Below are 19,654 nucleotides of genomic sequence, written 5' to 3'. Positions count from 1 at the left end.
AGGCTCAGGCACTCTCTGGGTGACTTGTCTGTTGCAGGACAGGCTCAGGCACTCTCTGGGTGACTTGTCTGTTGCAGGACAGGCTCAGGCACTCTCTGGGTGACTTTTCTGTTGTCTCAGTGTCTGATCCAACCGCAAGTGATGCCTCGACGAGGCAGACATTTTATTCGCAGTCCTATGGTTGATGGGTGCCAATGAGGTGATACTCCTCTGGTCATAGGTGACTTCAGTGTGATCACTGACACTGAGAGGGCTGGCTATGAGGATTGTGCTGGTCCCCATGGGTGCTGCCACCGTGGTTGAAAGTGGCTCCGTGCAAAATGTCAGGGGCTGCGGTCCTGGATCTTGAATCCAGCACAGTCACATTGCTGGACTTGGTACTCCAGCACTGGTGGTGCTGTGACAGAGATCACTGACATCCTTGCAACCAGACACTGGAGGCTCCTACAAAACTGCAGTATTAACAGGAGTGCCCGGTTTGCCAATTCTGACTTCAGACTTGTTGTTGCTACTCAGCTATGGTCCACTACTAGGAGAATGAGGCTCAGCTGTTTCTAATGAGATTGCACACAGTTTATGTGAGGATGTTGCAGACTTGGGAGTGACTGCCGACTCTGATGTGATGTGGGAGACCTTCCTTGACAAGACCCCGAAGGTTGCTGAGGGTTGTGTTGGCGTTGCTGGTGTTTCTGCAGCTACATGCTTTTTTGACTTAAGTGCAGCGGAGAATCAACCTTTTACTCTGTAATTCCCCCACCTGGCCTAAATCTTTTGATCTCTATTGGTAGCTAACCCTTAACGGTGTTCCTGTATTGAAAAATGTGGTATATATTTTGCATATACTATATGCCTCATATTTTCCAAACATGCGATCGATTACCCTCCAGCAAATATTATCATCAGGACCCCCCCCCCCCCCACTTCAGCTAACTCCTTTCACTCCGAAGCACCAGCCGGCTGAATTTAAAGGTTTCTTCAGGTCTCCGAATTCCTCACCCCGTCACCGAGAGCAGTCCAGCGGAGAACCTTCATTTCGGCCACACGTTCAAGCAGCCTTGTTCTTTGTTTGTTGTCACCTGCAGCTCCTGACCAGAGTTGACGACACGGGCGGAGGATGACCAGCAATCTCCCCACCAGGGACGTGCTCGACGCCTGCAAAACTACAGCGACCAAACTCTGACCTGGTTGTGCTGCAAGTGTGTTTGGGGGACAGTTTGTGTTAGATGATGAAAGCGGTAAAGCTGTGACATAAACCACATTTCCAACAAGTGTGCAGGGTTTTCAGTATTTTTCAAAACATGGTGTCCCACCGGGAGCGTCCCCTGCTTTGGATCTGACGCTTCCTGGGATAAGCGAGTGGAAGTTAGCTGGACGCATTTTAATGCCACAGGGATCCGTAGCAATATGCTTCAGACGTTATCTTAAAACTTAATTAAACCTTTGCTAAAAGGATCATATAGTGAAGACTGAGGATAGATTGTGAAACATTATGGAGATGTTTGGATGCGTTACATGGCAGAGTATAACACTGAAGAGAAACACTCTTGGTATGAACAGGTGGAATTTTATGGTATGCATGAATCAATAACTTTGTAATTTGTCGCACGTTATAGTTTTATTTTGTTTTTATAAGAGGTTTAAGCATGAGGTTCAGGAGAGTCCTTGCCCTGTTCCTAGTTTTTCTGTTAATTTTTCATGTTTGTTTCAATGCCTATGTCCAGTACAATAGCTCAAAGCAACGCTCAAACAAATTCACAGCTCCTCCACCCTTGGCAAATAATGACAATAGTAAGCAACTCTCAAACAAATTCACAGCTCCCCCACCCATGTGGACAAAAGATAACAGTAATCAGATAATTGTCCTGGTCTGGCTTTCAATATTTCGCCCATATCATAAGCTTCGGTCCTGCATTGCTCTGTTTAACATCACTGACTGCCTCATAACGACAGACAGGAACGTGTATAGCAAAGCTCATGGGCTTCTCATTCATCACAGAGACATCAGAAATGATCTATCCAATCTGCCTTCAATGGTGCGACCGCCCTTCCAGAAATGGGTTTGGATGAACTTTGAATCACCATCTAACTCAAAGAGAATTCCAGGTATCAACAACCTCTTCAACCTAACGATGAATTATCGTCTGGATGCTAACATATCCATTCATGAAACAGTAGTCCCAAAACAGGAGGACAACCTCTATGTAATTCCAAAGAAGAATCACCTAGTTTGCTGGATTGTGAGCAACTGGAACCCAGCTCACGAACGGGTGAAGTTCTACAATTTGCTGAAAGAGCACATTAATATAAGTGTGTTTGGCCGTCCAGCTAAATACCTTACAAACCAAGAATATGCGTCGACAGTGTCCAGCTGTAAGTTTTACTTGTCGTTTGAGAACTCCAAACACAAGGACTACATCACAGAGAAGCTGTACAAGCCCCTCGATCTGGGGACTGTGCCTGTTGTTCTCGGACCACCTAGGGAACAGTATGAGAATATCGTGCCTGGAGATGCCTTCATCCACGTGGACGACTTCCTCTCGCCGAAAGAGCTGGCCAGTCACCTCCATTTCTTGGACAAAAATGACACGGAGTACCATCGCTACTTTGATTGGAAACGCCGTCTCAAAGTTAAATATGTCAACTTTCCGATAGAGCATGCTTGTCGTGCCTGCGACTACCTGAAGAGGCACAGTGACGAATATAGTTCCTTTGATAACCTCAACCAGTGGTACTGGGGTTGAAACTCATGAAAAATGCCAGCAAGTGACAGTGACCTGTGACCGCATTCCCCAGGCATGTGATGCCTTGTTATAGGTGTGGTAAGTCGTTTTGAGCTCCGCTTGCTGAAAGTCAGAACGACTAATGGACTATATACTGAATTTCTCTGCTTTTTTTCTATATTTGACTTTACACAAAATGCAGCGAACAGAGTTGTGAGTGTTGGATGTATATTAAGAGAACCAACAAACGTTAAATTGATCAGAATTTTATTCCTTTTAATCTTGAATTTTGACTCATCGACTGGATCGTCTGGACTATGTCCCAGATCTCCTCTTACCCTAGAACCGTCGTGTAAAGTGACCTGTGAGCTATTACCAGATAAATAACATACTGTAACATTATGCTTTTCTTTGACGGAACAGACACGAGGGGGCGCTGCAGCACCTTTAGCCCCCGTTATTCCTGTACCACTGCTGGTTGCTGGTTGCTATATGGTGGTTGCAGGGATCTGGGTACTCAGTAATAAGTTATTAGTTACAAGTCATTAATCATCAAAGTTAACAATCAAAGTTATAAGTTGACTACCAATACATGAAACACTTGATATGTATGTACGTTATGAAATGGTGTGATTGAATGTTTCTAATTCAGTTATAGTGATGCATGAGTGGGCCTGCTTTTTGCTCCTGGCTCTTTTTTTTGCCTCAGATAACATCCTTCCAGAGTTCAGGTCGTGTCGCTGCAGGACAATGTTTTGGTCTCTAATTCAGATTCTTTGCATAAAACCCAAATAAATTCAAATCAGAGTTTTGCTCTCTCGTTCATTTGACTTCCTCTGCCGGCTCCTCCTTTGCCTCTGGTTCCTCCCAATGTTCCATCCTTCTACTGAGTTTTTTTGGCCAATCCTTGCCACTTTGGATTCTGGATTGCACACTGAGGGCTTTGGGGCGGGGATGATGTAAAGCACTTTGAGACAATGTGAAGTTGTAAAACGCTATGCAAATAAATACTGTCAGCAGTTTTCTCTTTCCAGAACCACAACACAGACCAAGCTGCCGCCTCCCTCCCCTTGTCTGCGTCCGCCATTTGCCCACCCCCCATTTTTCCTGAGCCCTCCCTCTTTTATTCCCCCCAATGTTCTCTCCTCCTCATACTTATTCACCCCCCCCCCCCGTACCTCTCCGATCTCATTATGCCGCTAAACTTGAAATAAATAAAACAAACTGCGGAGACAAAATGAGCGGCCCTGTAACAATAACGAGCCGGTAATGAGGTTACTCTCTTTACCTCTGACCCTTTCCCCCGGCATCTCTCTCGCTCCTTCGCCGATATTCTCTGAACTGGGGTTCATATAGAAAGTATTTCCCCCCCACATTCCTTGACTTGCAAAATCTAATTTCTAATTTGTCGTAGACTGGTCATCCGATTCCCTCAAAATGTGAACTGTCTCGCCGTGAGACCATATAGACAGATCAATTCATTCCTTGGTCATAGCCTCTTTGAATTTGACGAGCTCTTTTTTCATCAATGGAACATCCATTTCTCAGCAAATTTGCCATGTCTGGTTGGTATGACATTCTGAGGTGACTCTCCAAATTTCATAAAAATTGTCCAGTAGGGGGCGCCATAACTGAAAATACTTTATAAGTCAGAAACTACTGGACAAAAAAAGATGAGATTTTGCACGCATGTCCAGGCCCAGATGTCCCAGCAAAGCAAATAATACAACTTTGATTCACTCTGCCCCAATAAGGCCTCTAGAAGGCCTCACCTCCAAGTGCTTCCGTCTGAGAAACATCACTCATATTCGAAACAAGTACACAAACCAGCACCTTTTGGAAGGACAGCTACACAATGGATTTCTGGAACAGCAATTTACAAGCATTGATTTCAACGCTCTTGGTCAAGCTGTGTTAGGTAAGAAACTACATCACAAAATCACAAAAAAAAAAAAAAAAAAAAAATCTGCTCTGAAATACTGGTTTTATTCATCAAGGAAAAGGAGATCATATTTACCTATCGTGTTCCACTGCACAAACTCTGGACACTGACATCTCAACTGCAAAGCTAAAAGCCGTGGACATAGAGGAAAGTCCCTCATCTAGTCCCGGTAGGAAGTTAGATGTCATTAAAAATATATTCTATTATTCTTTCACTTACAAGAAAGTTGTGATCATGATGCTGATTGTGAATATAATGCTGCATGCTTGATATGATCGACAGCTGATGCACAAGGTCCCAGCGGAGCTGTTAAACAGCCCAAAGCTGCTATTCGGGGCACGGACACAACAACAAACGAAGAACCTATACTGTATGTAGCATGTCAGACCTATATTATCAGTATAAATGTAAGGGATTTATATATGATGCTTACCTATTCTCTTTTATCAGATGGCAGATATTCTGGATTCCAAAAGTCTCAATGAGCCTTTATGACAGATGAAGTCCACAGTCTCGCAGAGAAAAGATGTGGCCCAGACCAGAGCAGACGACTGACGAAACACGTCCAACAAATTAAACGTGCAAGTAGTTTTCAGTTATTGAATTTATCACTTAGATGTAGTATTACGTTTCCAGCATTTCATTATTATTTTATTGTCATAATTAAAGATCAAATACAAGCATAATCATGCAGGACATGGGAAGTGAAGCACAAAAATATACTTCAAACTTAGTAAACAGGACAATGCATAAATGTGTGAGGATTTCGAAATATCCTTCGTGCCTTATGAACTGTAACCCTATCAAAAGGGCATTACATAATCTAAAACTAAAGTGGCACGTAGTAATGAGTCCCCAGGCCAGGTCATGTATTGCAGAAAATGGAAGAATTTGTGCATTATGGAAATGCATCACTGGGTGTGGAGAATGATTTCTAAATTCTGCACTATACACTTACAGTTACAGTAAGGAAGCTGTGTTATATAATCTAAATGTAACAGTTTATAAGGCAAAACGGATATGTAGAACTCCTGCCCCAGACACATATATGCATTTTCATTAAATACAAATGCTTCCCTTTTCTCGTAATATACGACAAGCCACGGGGACTTACGCCATTTCTACATACCTCTTCCACGTTTCAGTGTAACAGATGCTTTGCAATTTTATTTATTTAATTTTTTTTTTTTTTGGGGGGGGGGGGGTTATTAATTCTGATAAAATGACTCTTAGAGTGGCAACCAATGAGAAGTTTCTATAATAGTGTAGCTTTTTCACACAAGTGCTTACAAGGCGTACAGGAACTTAACTTATATGAGAAAATGGAATCAGACAACACAAAAACAGTTCCATGGTGCTTGGATATGATATCTACAAAAATACTTCAGAATACAATAAAATACTTTGTGAAAGACATTTTTATTTATAGATTTTATATGATATGATTTTATTCCTCAAGCACAGCTAGCGTCCATTAACGGTGACGTTGGTAGCTGGACGTCCACATCTGTCTTTTGCCAGGAGAACAGAGAGGGAAAAGTGCAGGTTATCCTCGACTAGAGGACACTCAACAAATAATATATAGAACATTTAAATGTTTTTTTTTTAAATCAACAGTAAAATGAATGTTAACATTCACAACACCGAGGGTTTCGGACAACCGTATTGCGCTCTGTAATACGGCTAACGACATCGCGCAGGTTGACTGCGCATTTGCAGCGCATTGCTGGAGCTCCTCGATTTCTCGTTTACGTCCGGCGGACTCGGACGGAATAACGATAGCTCTAAAAGTACACTTACAGACGGTGTAGCGTTCCCATATATGCAACATGGCAAACAATAACTGAAAACATACTTTTTGAATAGTGAATGTTATCGATTAAAACGTAACAGATACCACCGTATTTTGTGACCCTATAAAAGCTGCTTCCCATGTTGCTGGGAATGAACGTTCCCGTTCATGAGCCCGAACCTTCTACGCATTTTACGTAACGTAATTATTTTACATTTAAGGCATCAGCGTTTGCGTTATGAAGGTCAGCGATTAATACTCTCAGATTTCAGTTTTTCATCTTATGAGCGCCCTCTGCTGGACTCCTGCCAGCGGGTTACATTTCAACACGCCGTTTGGTTAGGCCACTTAAAAAAAAAAATGGTTCTCGTCCTTTTTTTTGGAGGGGGTGGGTCGGGCGGGAGGGATTATTTATTATTATTATTATTATTATTATTATTATTATTATTATTATTATTATTATTATTTTTTACAAATTTTGATTGACTGTTTGGACTTTCAAATATGTAAGAAAATACATATTTGAAAATACATACCGAAGAGAGCAGACCTACTTAGTACGCCTCCTCAGTTCTTCCAGTTTGTTGCGTTTCAAATATATTAAATGTAAGAAAATATAAGAATGTAAATTCCTTGATCCATGTGTATCTCATAAATGCCTTCCCAACTATGGATTTGGATACTTTATGCTGATGTTTCATTCGTGAATATAAAAATGATACTATTTGAAACCAATATTCTGTTTGTCATTCCCATTCTAAATGAACAACCAAGATTTTAAAATATATATCTAGAAAGAAAGTGTATGAAAACATGTTAAAACACGAGGAATTTACAAAATACAGGAACCTGAATGGTTGAACAAGGAAATGCAATTCTACAAACAAGTACTTAAGAACATGTACCACATCATCCATCCATCCATTTTCCAAACCGCTTATCCTATTGGGTCGCGGGGGGTCCGGAGCCCATCCCGAAAGCAATGGGCACGAGGCAGGGAATAACCCAGGATGGGGGGCCAGTCCATCGCAGGGCACACTCACACATCATTCACTGTCACATACACACCTACGGGCAATTTAGTAACTCCAATTAGCCTCAGCAAGTTTTTGGACTGTGGGGCGGAAACCTGAGTACCTGGAGGAAACCCCACGACGACATGGGGAGAACATGCAAACTCCACACGCATGTAACCCAGGCGGAGACTCGAACCCGGATCCCATAGGTGTGAGGCAACAGTGCTAACCACTGGTTTCAGCAACAGAATAATCAATGCTTCCACAAGAGAATCTCGTAGTTTACCTTAACTAACTTGTAGAACTTGGGAACTTGTATTTCATTGAAAAAATCGGAGAAAAGTAATTTTTCCTGAACTGATTCCAATTTATGTAAATCTTCTAAAAATCTATCTGTGATCAGTTTTCCTGATGTATCTTTTTGTGACGTGAGTTGTGAGGCTGACTATGACTTACAGCAAATTGATGAGCTAGAATAGTCTGTTCCCTGTCTTCATAGAATAAACCCCGTAATCGCATATATAGTGAGTTGCTCCGTTTCAGAGGTTGAGATTAAGTTGTACTAAGTTGAAGGGCTACCCTCTCTTTGGAAAGTGACGGATTGGGAGATACAGAATACAAGCGAACTGATTCAGATGTAGAGTCAATCAGATGTTGTTGTTTTTTTTGACGTACTTCTTCCCTGAGAACTACTTTTAAAGTCTTCCATAGCAATGATGGAGAGGTGCAGTCCGTTTTATTAAATTCTAAAAAATTACTAATGGCCATGGAAATAGATTTGCAGAATGTTTCATAGGATGGTAGCGTAGCGCTAAAACGCCACTGGGGGGCTAATATAGTGTAATTATGTGCAAACGTGATCTAGAACTATGGGAGCAGGGTCGGATACCATGATAGCGGAATATTCAACCTTTTCCAAGGAATTCAGAAGTTTCCTGTCTATAAAAAAAAAAAAATTCTCGAATCACAATGATGTACGTTAGAAAAAAAATAGAAAACTTTTGCTATGCAGATTTAAACAGCGGCAGAGGTTCAAGTATCCTACACGGTTAAGAAATTCAGAAGATACTGTATGTACTTTAGAGCTGGATTGACCCAGTTGGGTCCCTAAGCGTTGCCAAATTTGCTGTGTTATTCGATTTCGTCGCCACCACTTTATAGCATTGTTTCCCTGGTCGTTTGCACCAGCCTTTATGATTAGTTTCAAGAGGTCGGTAAAGCTCCCTTTTCAACAACAGTGAAGTATTAAACAGTTATCAAAGATGTTAACCTGGTCAGCACATGCGATAATATCAGCCGTTTAACTATTAAGGTATCGGCGATGCCTAATAATAAAACGATAACATTAACATGGGAGCTTGGCAACGGACATTATCAGTCCTGCCTGTCTGTAACATTAATAGTGTTAATTTAACAGGATAACGCATTATTTGTGTCGGAAAAGTGTTATGTTTCGCTTTAAGTCCCAGACTGAAGATGAGACCAGCAACTAGACAGAATCGGTACCCGTGGTACTGAAAATGGTATCGGATATTTTCCTGGGTATCAGTATGAATATTGAAATTGTAGTATTGTGACAAGCCTACTACACAGTAAAATTCCCAGTGTTAAATTTGCAGTGTTAAAGTGTATCTCTATCAGAGTCATTATAACAACAGCTGAAGTAAAACGCCCCCCAGTGCTGGTGTTAATTCGCGGAGTTAAAAGACGCAGTGTCAGAATGACTCTGAATCAGAATCAGAAAACTTTATTGATCCCGGAGGAAATTGCTTATGTGATGATTGTCACAACACACAAAGACACAGAGACACAAGAACAATATAAATAATGGTCTAGATAAATCCGAGTAGAGATCTGTACAAAGAAAACCACAATATGGAAAGACTATGCTACATACAGAAATGCTTGGTATAACATCTGTAAGTCACGCAGCTGAGTGAAAACTATTGACATAGTGGTAACTTTGAATAAATTATTGCAATCTGGAGCTGGAAAGCTCCTCCCACCACAGACTCATTTTCAAACCGACAGGAGTTTTCACGGCGCCATTTTTTGCAGGCGAGTTACAACGGTAAGCTTTTCATATTTGGTTATTAAACCAACAATTGGACATTTTCAACAACAGGCAGCATGTTAAAATAACGATACAATCTGACTGTCCACATTTCTGAAATATTTCATTTTGTTCCAGAAGCAAATGTGACCGTGTCTAATTGCAAACGTAAAGTCGTTAATTAGCTAAACAAGTTGGCTGCTATCGGTGTTGGCTAAGACTGTAAGGCCAGTGTTCGAAAATTATTGCAGTGTGTAGTGGAGATTGTGTTGTGTTCTAGCATGTTCGAAATTCTGCTAAATTAAACCTTCCATGTGTTGGGAGCTCCGTATTAACATTAACTAGCTAACTAGCATTTTGGCTAACCTAGGTGCGCGGGCAGTCCGCTCGTTACCTTTACATTTTAAATGAGGTAACGATTAACTAGTTAACATTTTACACTAACGTTACGTCTTTTTCACTTGTTTTTGGTTTCTATGGAGGACGTTTTGAGTAGGGTTATTGTTTTATTTCAACTAGTGATGCGTGGTTACAACCAACACGCGGTATAAGCTTGATAAAGTAAAAAAAAAGGTCCAGGATCCATTTTATAATGCTTTCTTTTAGTTATTTGAACTTAAGATGACAGCATTTGTATCTGTAATAAGTTGACTTGATGGTGACGTTACTAATGTTGAATGGTGATATTGACACAAGTAACGTTATCTGTTCCTTTTTGCTGTTTTGCAATTGCCAGACTTCAGTATGTTAAGCTAACGTTGAAGGAAATGCTGACTCTCTAGTGCTAAGTTAGATAAATTAGCGATTAGACTGTGGTAAGAACAGACACATGGGGAAGGTTTGGGGAGGCTGCTGCACCACTGTACTGAAGAAGGTAAACGTAATTTAACTGTGTTTTTGTTTTTTTGCTCTGGTTTCAAGTAGAGGTCGACCGATATATCGGGCGATATATCCGACCGATATTTGACATTGTTTTAATGTATCCGCATTGGCCGATATGCGAGTGTAGTACGCCGATTTACAGACAGGCAAGTCTGCGGATATCCCGGTGTTATTGTTACTGTGGAACACGTGACCCATGCTGCCTTGTGCAGGGCCCCAGCCAGAAGTTTTGAAAGAATCCAGGGAGAAAACGGTAAGGCTTAAATTCTGATCTTTCAAAGACCTATTTATTTAACTGGTTTGCTATGGAATGTTGATCTAAAAGAAACGGGAGCGCTACTGAAATAGAGCGTGAATTACGCTGTGGGGAACTGGTGTGATGATAATGAGTCTTCAACCAACTGACAGTTTTGTGGACTTGTTGGTGGGCTCACGGACGTTTTTTTATCAAAAATTATTTTAACTTTTCACTTTAGCCGAGGCTAACAATGGTCCTTCCTTGCAACTTGTTTACATCTGACAGCGTAGATTCGAACGATTTGTCAGATGTCTAGATAAAAAGTGCACGAGTTTGCGCAGTTTGTGACGTTGTCGACGGAAACTGTCTCTAGGGGCTTACGTTGTCCTTGCATACAAGGCTGTCTAATACAACAGTTATATTATTTTCTGCGATGGCTGCATTATGATTGTGAATTTGGCTTGTTAGCTGTCTGTCTGCTAACAACAGCCTTGTACACTACTCATCATACCATGATGCACTTGGTTACTAGTGTTTTTTCTTTCAAAATATGAGTGTTATTGTTTTAATGTGCATGGAATACTGGAATTGTAGAATGAATTGAAGATGAAGGCACTATAATGAAAATGCTAATGTTGCATTTTTTTCTTCTGTTGTAGTAATTGCTGTCTGATGGCTGAACAAAAATGGACTGGAAGTGTGATTAAAACTGAAGATAACATGAACATAAAAACATGAGTTTGCCGCTATATTGTGCACTAAGAGATTCTGATCCTGCTATTTTTATTGTTTACAAGTTGTATTGTGTTTTTATTTAAGTTTATATTTAAATTTACTCAAGTCAGTATTCAATAAATGCCGAATTGAGATTTTGTTTGTATCGTTTGTTATTGTTAGTGTGATATTTTACCATGCAAATAGAGGGGAAAACGTCCAATTATCAGCCAGAAAAAATCGGCAGCATATATCGCCATCGGCTGACCCTGACTCCTAATTATCGGCTTCGGCTATTGATAAACCCATATCGGTCGACCTCTAGTTTCAAGTTATGAGTAGAGTAACATTACATGACATGGTTTCAATACAGTGAAGCAGGATTTTCGGTAGTTATTTAGAAGTACTAGTAATTCTCATGCCCTGCGATGGGCTGGCCCCCCATCCTGGGTTGTTCCCTGCCTCGTGCCCATTGATTCCGGGATAGGCTCCGGACCCCCCGCGACCCAGTAGGATAAGCAGTTTGGAAAATGGATGGATGGATAGTAATTCTCATGTAGATGAAACACTCAGTTAGTATAGGCCAATGAAGTTAGCCAACCACCGCAAACTACAGCCAGAGAGCTGAAACACCTGTTATACTCAAATAAATGTAACATGGAAGACACCATAAACATAGGGAGGGGTTACTGCAGGGCTGTTTTGCTCGTATTTATGGGACTGTTAATATTCACTTTTTTCTGTTTATTGTTCAATGAAGTGCACTGACTATAAGAAATTACTGTCTACAGGAAGCATGCTGCTTAAAGCAAAACTCGGAGGTGTGCAGAAATTTGTCAGAGTTTCTGAGCCAAGCCTTAAGGAATTTTTGATTGCCGGTAAGAAACCAACATTGTACAAGGGGCTTCAAGTTCTTTTAGTCACTTAGTTTCCTCAAACTGATTTTTAAGATTAATTGAAAATGATCTGCATTTTGGAATAATTTTTATTAATTTCTTCTTAGTTATGAATGTGTATTTAGTGGAAAAACAGCATAATCTGAGTCACACCATTTTAATCTTGTGCCCATCTATACACGTGTCAAGCATCTGTTAGTGGTTCTTCATTTTGTTTTTATTTACCTGAGTCACTTTTGAAAATGTATCTTGAAATGATTTTCATTTAGGTAAAGTAAAATTATTAAATGTCATGTAATCCTTTTGTTTACACACACTTGTGTGCGTCTTTTCCAGCATTTGCAAAGTTTGGTGTGCCAGCCATAATAGAAGGTGTGAAAGTTTTTGACAGTTCAGGGACTGAGTTGGATGATGATGTATTTGAAGATATAGTAACGGATCCCTCAACTGGGGTACTAACCATCAAATATGACACAGGTTTGTTTGAGTGATGTCTGTTTCATTAGAAGCAAGTTTTTTTTCTTATCAGTTTTATATTGTTTATTGAGTGTTTAAAATGTGTCTATGAAGGAACCATACAGTATAAATTGATTTGTTTTGCTCCCGTTTTTGAGGTTTGGAAACAGCTGCTACAGAAGTGTCTCCTGAGCAGTCGCAGTTATCATCGTCACATTCTTCAGATTCACAGGACACGGTCATCCTTTCAGACAGCCCTTCTAGGAAACGCAGGAAGCTGGACGCAGAAGCTAAGCAAGTAAGAGTTAACTGACTTCTATATATTCTAACAGCGTCATTGTTATATCACCTTATTTTGTGAGTAGTTTATGTACTCTGAACTGCATTGGTTATGATAACATGTAGAATGTTTTTATTATGTTTTCAAGTTGGTGGAATCCATTCTCACCAGCAAACCTGGCGGAGAACGTATAATAAATGAATACATTCGAACCAAGTCCTTGGTGGATGAAACCAGAAGAAAAATGGTGAACATACTGGTAGCTGACATGACAGAAAAAAATGGGTAATTTTTTTCAGGCCCTTTGCTTTTACTATAGTTGTTAAATTATTTTAAATCTGTATTAATTCCAGGGAAGCTGACAAGTTCTTTGCCTTTTGATTTTGCAGAACATCACCACCACGCCAGGTAAAAGAAATGTATGCCAGAGGAATTGTAACCTTATTCCCCTACCTCAGTGACCCGTACTCCAAAAATGGCTATGTAAGTAGCTCACAGTAATAACTGATACAACTAAAATCAGATTTAAGCATTTTAAATTCTGCCAAAATGCATGTCCTTATCAACTCTTCATTGTAACATAACTTGCTAACAAACAAAATGTCCATACATGTCGCCCTCCAAGGAACATTATTATGATGGTGAGAGTGGCACTGGGTACTTGGCCTGGAGGATTAAAACCATACAGAGATGCAGTGCTAAAGACAGGCGATTATCATTTGGAGGTAACATTTGTAATTCAGTGGAAATGCACAATACAGTTCCAAATTGTGGTTCTGCATAAATAATGTATAACAAATGTCATCAGTTTTGGTAAAGGTGTATTTCATATTGTCTATCATCAGGAGATGGATCATCGGGTGAAAACCAGTGTGGAGGACCAACTGGAAGACGAGAGTTGCAGTTTGTTACAGAGAAGGTGCTGAGTGAGGATGAGTGCAAGGAAGCAATCTCACTGATGAAACATTCAGCTGATGAAGACACAGTCAAGAAGAAGATGAAGTTGACAGCAGTTTATCGCCGCAACATGGTCCTTGACCCCTTGCTGTCAAGCAACATACTGTCCTATTTTCCACGTTTTAAAGATATCAAAGGCTTGGTAAATATTTGTCATTAATTTGACAATATAAATACACTTTAATATTTTGTAGACAGTAGGTATAACTCTCCATCTATCCTTGTTACAGATTGAACAGGATTTTGTACTGATGTTTGGTGAGGATGTATCAGGCAGGTTTCTGGAGAGGTGGCCAACAACATTCAAAGGAAAGATTATCCAACAAGGCAGAAAGCTTCCTTCTGCCAGTGACCTGGAAGAACTCTTGCTGGCAGCTGACCCTCCTGAGGATGCCACTGAAGTTAATGCTGACATTGGTGAGCTGTTTGTATATTTTCTTTTAATTTGATTAGCACATTCACAGGGTGCAGACAGAAGCTGCTCTAAATGACCAAAATCAAAAATTACCCGTTTTGATTTTGTGTGGCTGCTTATTTTTTATACATACTGTTTGATAGGAAATGTATTGGCATCAAATTTCATTATCTACATATCAATATAATATTTAAAACTTGCTGGAGATACAGGCATTGAATCAGCTGTAATATTTTTTTTTTAAATAGGAGAAAATCTGTCACAGAACAGCTATCCTTTTTGTATTTTGGGTCTTAAACATTTTGTCAATGCAGATGCACTGAACTTTATTAAAAACAAATCTTTTGCAGGTTGGGACAGTGACCTTTCAACAATTTTATTGCTATTACATCTGATTCCACCATCTGGACAGGGCCGGAAAAGACCAGGAAAGGTGTCAGCTTCCCAAGCGGAAAAGCATCTTGTGGTCTTCAAAAAGGTTTGTGTTTTCTCTTTTTAGGGTATGAATTACCAGTTTAAGTATTATAACCACTTGGTTCTTATTGTCTGTCTGTATTTATCTTTTCAGACTGGGACAAATATCCAAGAGCATCTTGATGCCATCACTACTAGCACTCAACCCTACCTCTTGGCTGTTGGGGTGAAGAAGAATGACATCCACCAATACTTCATTATTCTTGACAAGAACGCCATACCATGCAAGTCAACCTCTTCTCTAGGTTCTTTTGATGAATTGTTTAAAGCACATTTTGTGTTTGGTACATCTTACAACACCATGCTTCACAACATGTACACATTCATCCAAACCACTGTGTACAACATAGATGTTGGCAAAGTCAAAGAAAGTCCCCGAGTTGCTGAAGTAAGGGCAAGGTTGCTTCATTAGTGCTTGAAGTTTGAATCCCATTGAATTCCTCCATGAAGTGTTTTGTCTGTCAGGCTGAGTTTACTGGTTCAAAAATGCTTGTTAGGCATTTACGGTTAGTTCATGGTTACTTACCTGGAAAAAATCTTCGCCTTAAATGTGCCCAGCGTGGCTGTGGCTGTGTGTTTGGTACTTTTTCTGGTTTTAGAAAACATTTAAATACCAAACACCTTAACTATTTTGACCAACAGGCTGACACTGATGTTAATCTCCAGCCTGATGTGGCAGTTAAACAAGTTAGCAGTGCAGGGGAGGTGGTGTCAACTAATGTAGAAGAGACACCCACAACATCCGAAATATTGAAGTCAAATAAAAGCACTCTGGATATGTGTGCCTCTGCTGTTGCACAGCTCAGGGCAGCGGGATTAAGCCAATCTACTGTAAATAGTTTTGTCTCCTCAATGGAAGAACTGTTTTTTGAGATTCATACTCAGGCTAAAGATACAGCCTTACAGAGCTTACCTTCACAGGACACCACAAGTAAAAACAAATTTGAGCAGTCATTCGAAAACTTTGAAAACCCATTCACACTGTTAAATTCAGAAGCTAAACGAAATAGACACTTTAAACAAAAATGGGCAACTGTTGACCCTGTTGAAATTGTGCTTGGCACAAGATTTGACGGTAGAAGAAACAAGATTACAGGGACTTACGATCAAGTCATTGTAACTGATAGGTTTGCATATGTTCCCATTTTGGAAACACTGAAACAAATCTTTCAAAACCACCATGTTGTTGACATATTCAAGTCCAGGAATATACCCAGAGAAGGTGTGTATACAGATTTACACGATGCTGCCTATGTTAAAGGAAGTCCCCTATTTTCTACAGAAAAAGATGCCTTACAAATTCAACTATTTTATGACGACTTTGAAACTGCAAATCCCTTGGGCTCTAAAAAGGGTGTACATAAGTTAGGTGTAATATACTTTACACTAAGGAATTTTCCCCCAATCTTTAATTCCTCTTTGGTTAATATTCATTTGTGTGCTCTTTTTCATGCACAAGATTCCAAGCGTTATGGCTTTAATTCAATACTTGAGCCACTTGTCAATGATCTGAAAGTACTTGAGACAGAGGGCCTGAAAATTCCCATGTTTAAACACTTGATTCATGGCACTGTAGTCCAGGTCACTGGGGATAATCTTGGCTTACATAGTCTGTTTGGGTTTGTGGAGTCGTTTGCAGCTCGATATTGTTGTCGTTTCTGTCTGCTTGAGAAAGATTGTTTTCAAAGTGTGTTCTGTGAAGATGATTCTGGTGTTGTACTAAGAACTCTTGATATGCATAAGCAGCACTGTGAAAGTTTACAAAGAGATCCTACGCTACCTCATGTATGTGGTGTGAAACGCAGTTGTCTCTTGAATTCACTTAAATATTTCAACACAGCTAACAATTTTTCTGTAGATATCATGCATGACATTTTGGAGGGAGTTGCTCAGTTAGAGGTGAAACTTGTTCTGCAGTACATTCAGGAGAACTTCCTAAGTGCTAAACAGCTTGCTGGTAGAATACATGCCTTTGACTATGGCTACAATCAGCGACGAAACCGCCCTCCAAGGGTAAAGTTGTTTGATGGCAGTAATGATTTAGGGTTAAATGCAATTCAGTCTTGGTGCTTATTGCGTAATGTTCCGTTGCTGTTTGGTGATTTAGTACAGACAGATGATAAGCTTTGGCATCTTCTACTTCTGCTTCTACAAATTGTCAATATTATATTTTCACCAGTGCTATCAGAAGGTATGACCATCTACCTCAAACATTTAATTATTGATCATCATCAGCTCTTTAAGCAGTTATTTCCTACAATCAGTCTCCTACCAAAGCATCACTTCATGATACATTACCCTCGCAGTATCCGAAACATTGGCCCAATTCTGCACATGTGGTGCATGAGATACGAAGCCAAACATAATTTCTTTAAGAAACAATTAAAAAGCTTTAAAAACATTACAAAGACATTGGCCAAAAAACACCAAAGTTGTATGGCAATGTATTGGGAGTCCTTTAGTCTGGAAAAATTAGCTTTAGGACCAGGAAAGATGGTGACACTTGGAGAGCTGAAAGAAGGTCCAGAAATTGCCTTAAAAATTGGAGCTGTATTGTCTACCAGTGTGTTTTCAGCTAAATGGATAAAACATCATGGTACAGAGTACCGCCCTGACTTTATCATCTGTACAGAGGTAGTGTCTGAGATGCCTGTGTTTTGTAAGATCAAGAGTATTGCTGTGAAAGATGACATTGTATTGCTCTGCGGAAAACTGATGGAAACCCTGTGTTTGGATGACCATTACCATGCATTTAGGGTCAGAATGCATCCCAATATGGTTCTGAAAGTGTTAAACATAAATGAGCTGTGTTACTTCAAACCACTTGATCTTCAACTGAAGTATGGCACGTCAGATTCCTCCCTGTATGTTGTTCCATATTGTCATTTTATGTAGAACTAAAGTCATTGTTTTAAAGTGTTTTATATACTACATGAGATGTTTTAATATTTTTAGCCTGACATTAAAATAAAGCAGTTAAACCTATTTTGAAGTCAGTTGTGGTTTTTGCTCATTTGTTTTACATGTAAAAGCATTATTAAAGACAACATTTTTCATGCTGCAAAACAGTGACAGAAGTGTAAAGGTAAAACCACAGGAAGAGTTGAAATAACACTACTTGATGTAAAATGATTTTAAAAATTTACTCAGAGATTAGTGTATGAATAACACAGTATAGAGTAACATCAGCTCTCATCAGAATTATTCGAACCTCCAGTGTTCATTTCTAATAACTCAATTCAGTGTTAAAAATCAATGGGATTTTACTCAAATAGAGGTAATTTATCACTGTGAAAGAGTAAATGATATGACACCACTAGTAGTGTTGCATTGAAGTAACACTATGCAGTGTTACTCAGTGTTAAATTTCTACTCAACTTAGAGTCAATTTTACTCTAAATATTTAACACTATGGAAAGAGTGACTTTAACACCACTTCCGAATGGGACCAAATAGACTCGTGAACAGTGTTAAATTTAACTCTATAAGTGTTATTTAAACACTTCGAATTTTGCTGTGTACCAGACCATGGCTCCTGTCGATGTGCGGTTCAGTAGGCCTCTTAGATGCCTAGATCTCTTCATCCTTTCCAGCCTCAGACTGATACATTGCTATGACAAGGCGATGCAGTGGCAAAGATAGACACAATGCTGAGAGGATGTGACGTGTTGCTCCGTTGGCTCTGATAGTGGGTGATGTGGTCCTGTGTCATCAAAAGAAGACATGGAAGCTGTGCCCTGCCATACAAGGTCATTATACTGTCAAAGGTTCCATGGTGAGAACGAAACACATGATGGGGTCATCACCAAAAACTCATCCTACTGAGGTTCTACCAAAGGCTGAAAATTGTCTCTCTCAGTCATGTGGATTGAAAGTCGTGGATGACAGACAAGATGTCATGGAGTGGACTGAAATTCATCCTGGAGAGACCCCAGAGCCCTTGATTCTCCTGAGTCATAGTTGCCTGTTTGTAGATTCCCAGTCAGGATTAACAGAAGACCTCCATCATATCACATCATATAGAGTGAACGTACTGAAGAGTCTAATTCAAAAAACACGCTGAAGAGTATAATGCAGAAAAAAACTCTCTCTGGTATTCTATTTCATGATGTCTTATCCGGTTTGTAAATAGTGAAGGCGATTCTATGATTAATGTATTTCGTACGTCCACATCAGAACAGGTCTATGGCCCCCGGGCCTGAACCGTCTTTCTTTGACGTTGTTTGGGAACTGCCTCTGTTATCTGCTTTATCTCATTCTGATTTCTGTTTAAACAAAAACTTTTTTTTCTTGACCATTATAAGCACTATAAGCTTTGCTCTCCCGTAACCTGCTTTGGCTTTGCAGCTCCAGCTCATACTGGAAGTGATGTTTTTCCAAGGTAATGATGCCTCGTCAACAGCACCCTTTCCTTTTCCTTTGGAGAAACCCCTGGATGCCATTTTCTCTTGCATATTAAAATGCTACCTTCTGTATATCTGACCTTTTCATTGGAAACCCCGTTTCTGATAAGGTTCTGATTAAGTTGGCAAGCTTGAACTATGGGAGCAGGGTCGCATACCACGATAGCGGATTATTCAACCTTTTCCAAGGAAGGTTTCCTGTCAATAAAAAAAAATAAAAAAACCTTTCCCTTTCCACCATCTGTATATCTTACCTTTCATTGTCTTCTTTGTTTTGAAAATACATTTTCCCTGGTTGAATTCCTTTGAAGCCGAACTTTCACTCTCCCCGCTGACATAGATTTTGGCACATTGCAGCAGGCCCGTGCTTTTAGTCTCAGCTTTGGTGTTCGCCTTTCCAGCTGGTTGCTGATTCT

General features: G+C 39.9%; 2 protein-coding genes across 8 annotated transcripts; both read left to right on the top strand.

Annotated features, from left to right (window-relative positions):
• Nucleotides 1-1,415: 1,415 nt before the first annotated feature.
• On the top strand, nucleotides 1,416-2,812 carry LOC125717588 (4-galactosyl-N-acetylglucosaminide 3-alpha-L-fucosyltransferase 9-like). The gene has a single exon (XM_048990712.1). The coding sequence runs from the start codon at nucleotides 1,644-1,646 to the stop codon at nucleotides 2,739-2,741; it is 1,098 nt and encodes a 365-aa protein (XP_048846669.1). The 5' UTR covers nucleotides 1,416-1,643; the 3' UTR covers nucleotides 2,742-2,812.
• Nucleotides 2,813-9,147: 6,335 nt separating this feature from the next.
• LOC125717557 (uncharacterized) lies at nucleotides 9,148-17,820 on the top strand. Of its 7 annotated transcripts, none has more exons than XM_048990633.1 (11): nucleotides 9,148-9,541; nucleotides 12,149-12,235; nucleotides 12,590-12,730; nucleotides 12,868-13,007; nucleotides 13,138-13,274; nucleotides 13,379-13,472; nucleotides 13,615-13,714; nucleotides 13,835-14,088; nucleotides 14,177-14,363; nucleotides 14,712-14,839; nucleotides 14,930-17,820. In XM_048990633.1, the coding sequence occupies exons 2-11, from the start codon at nucleotides 12,154-12,156 to the stop codon at nucleotides 15,245-15,247; spliced, it is 1,581 nt and encodes a 526-aa protein (XP_048846590.1). In that variant the 5' UTR covers nucleotides 9,148-9,541; nucleotides 12,149-12,153; the 3' UTR covers nucleotides 15,248-17,820. The 7 variants fall into 7 exon arrangements, with proteins under 7 accessions (XP_048846590.1, XP_048846587.1, XP_048846589.1 ...); XM_048990630.1 differs by having other exon boundaries at nucleotides 9,155-9,541; XM_048990632.1 differs by lacking the exon at nucleotides 9,148-9,541 and adding an exon at nucleotides 10,936-11,483.
• The last annotated feature ends 1,834 nt before the right edge of the window (nucleotides 17,821-19,654 follow it).

This window comes from Brienomyrus brachyistius, chromosome 22 (assembly GCF_023856365.1).
Source record: "Brienomyrus brachyistius isolate T26 chromosome 22, BBRACH_0.4, whole genome shotgun sequence".
In the NCBI taxonomy this organism is placed as follows: Eukaryota; Metazoa; Chordata; class Actinopteri; order Osteoglossiformes; family Mormyridae; genus Brienomyrus; species Brienomyrus brachyistius.
This window is presented reverse-complemented; position numbering and strand designations above follow the sequence as displayed.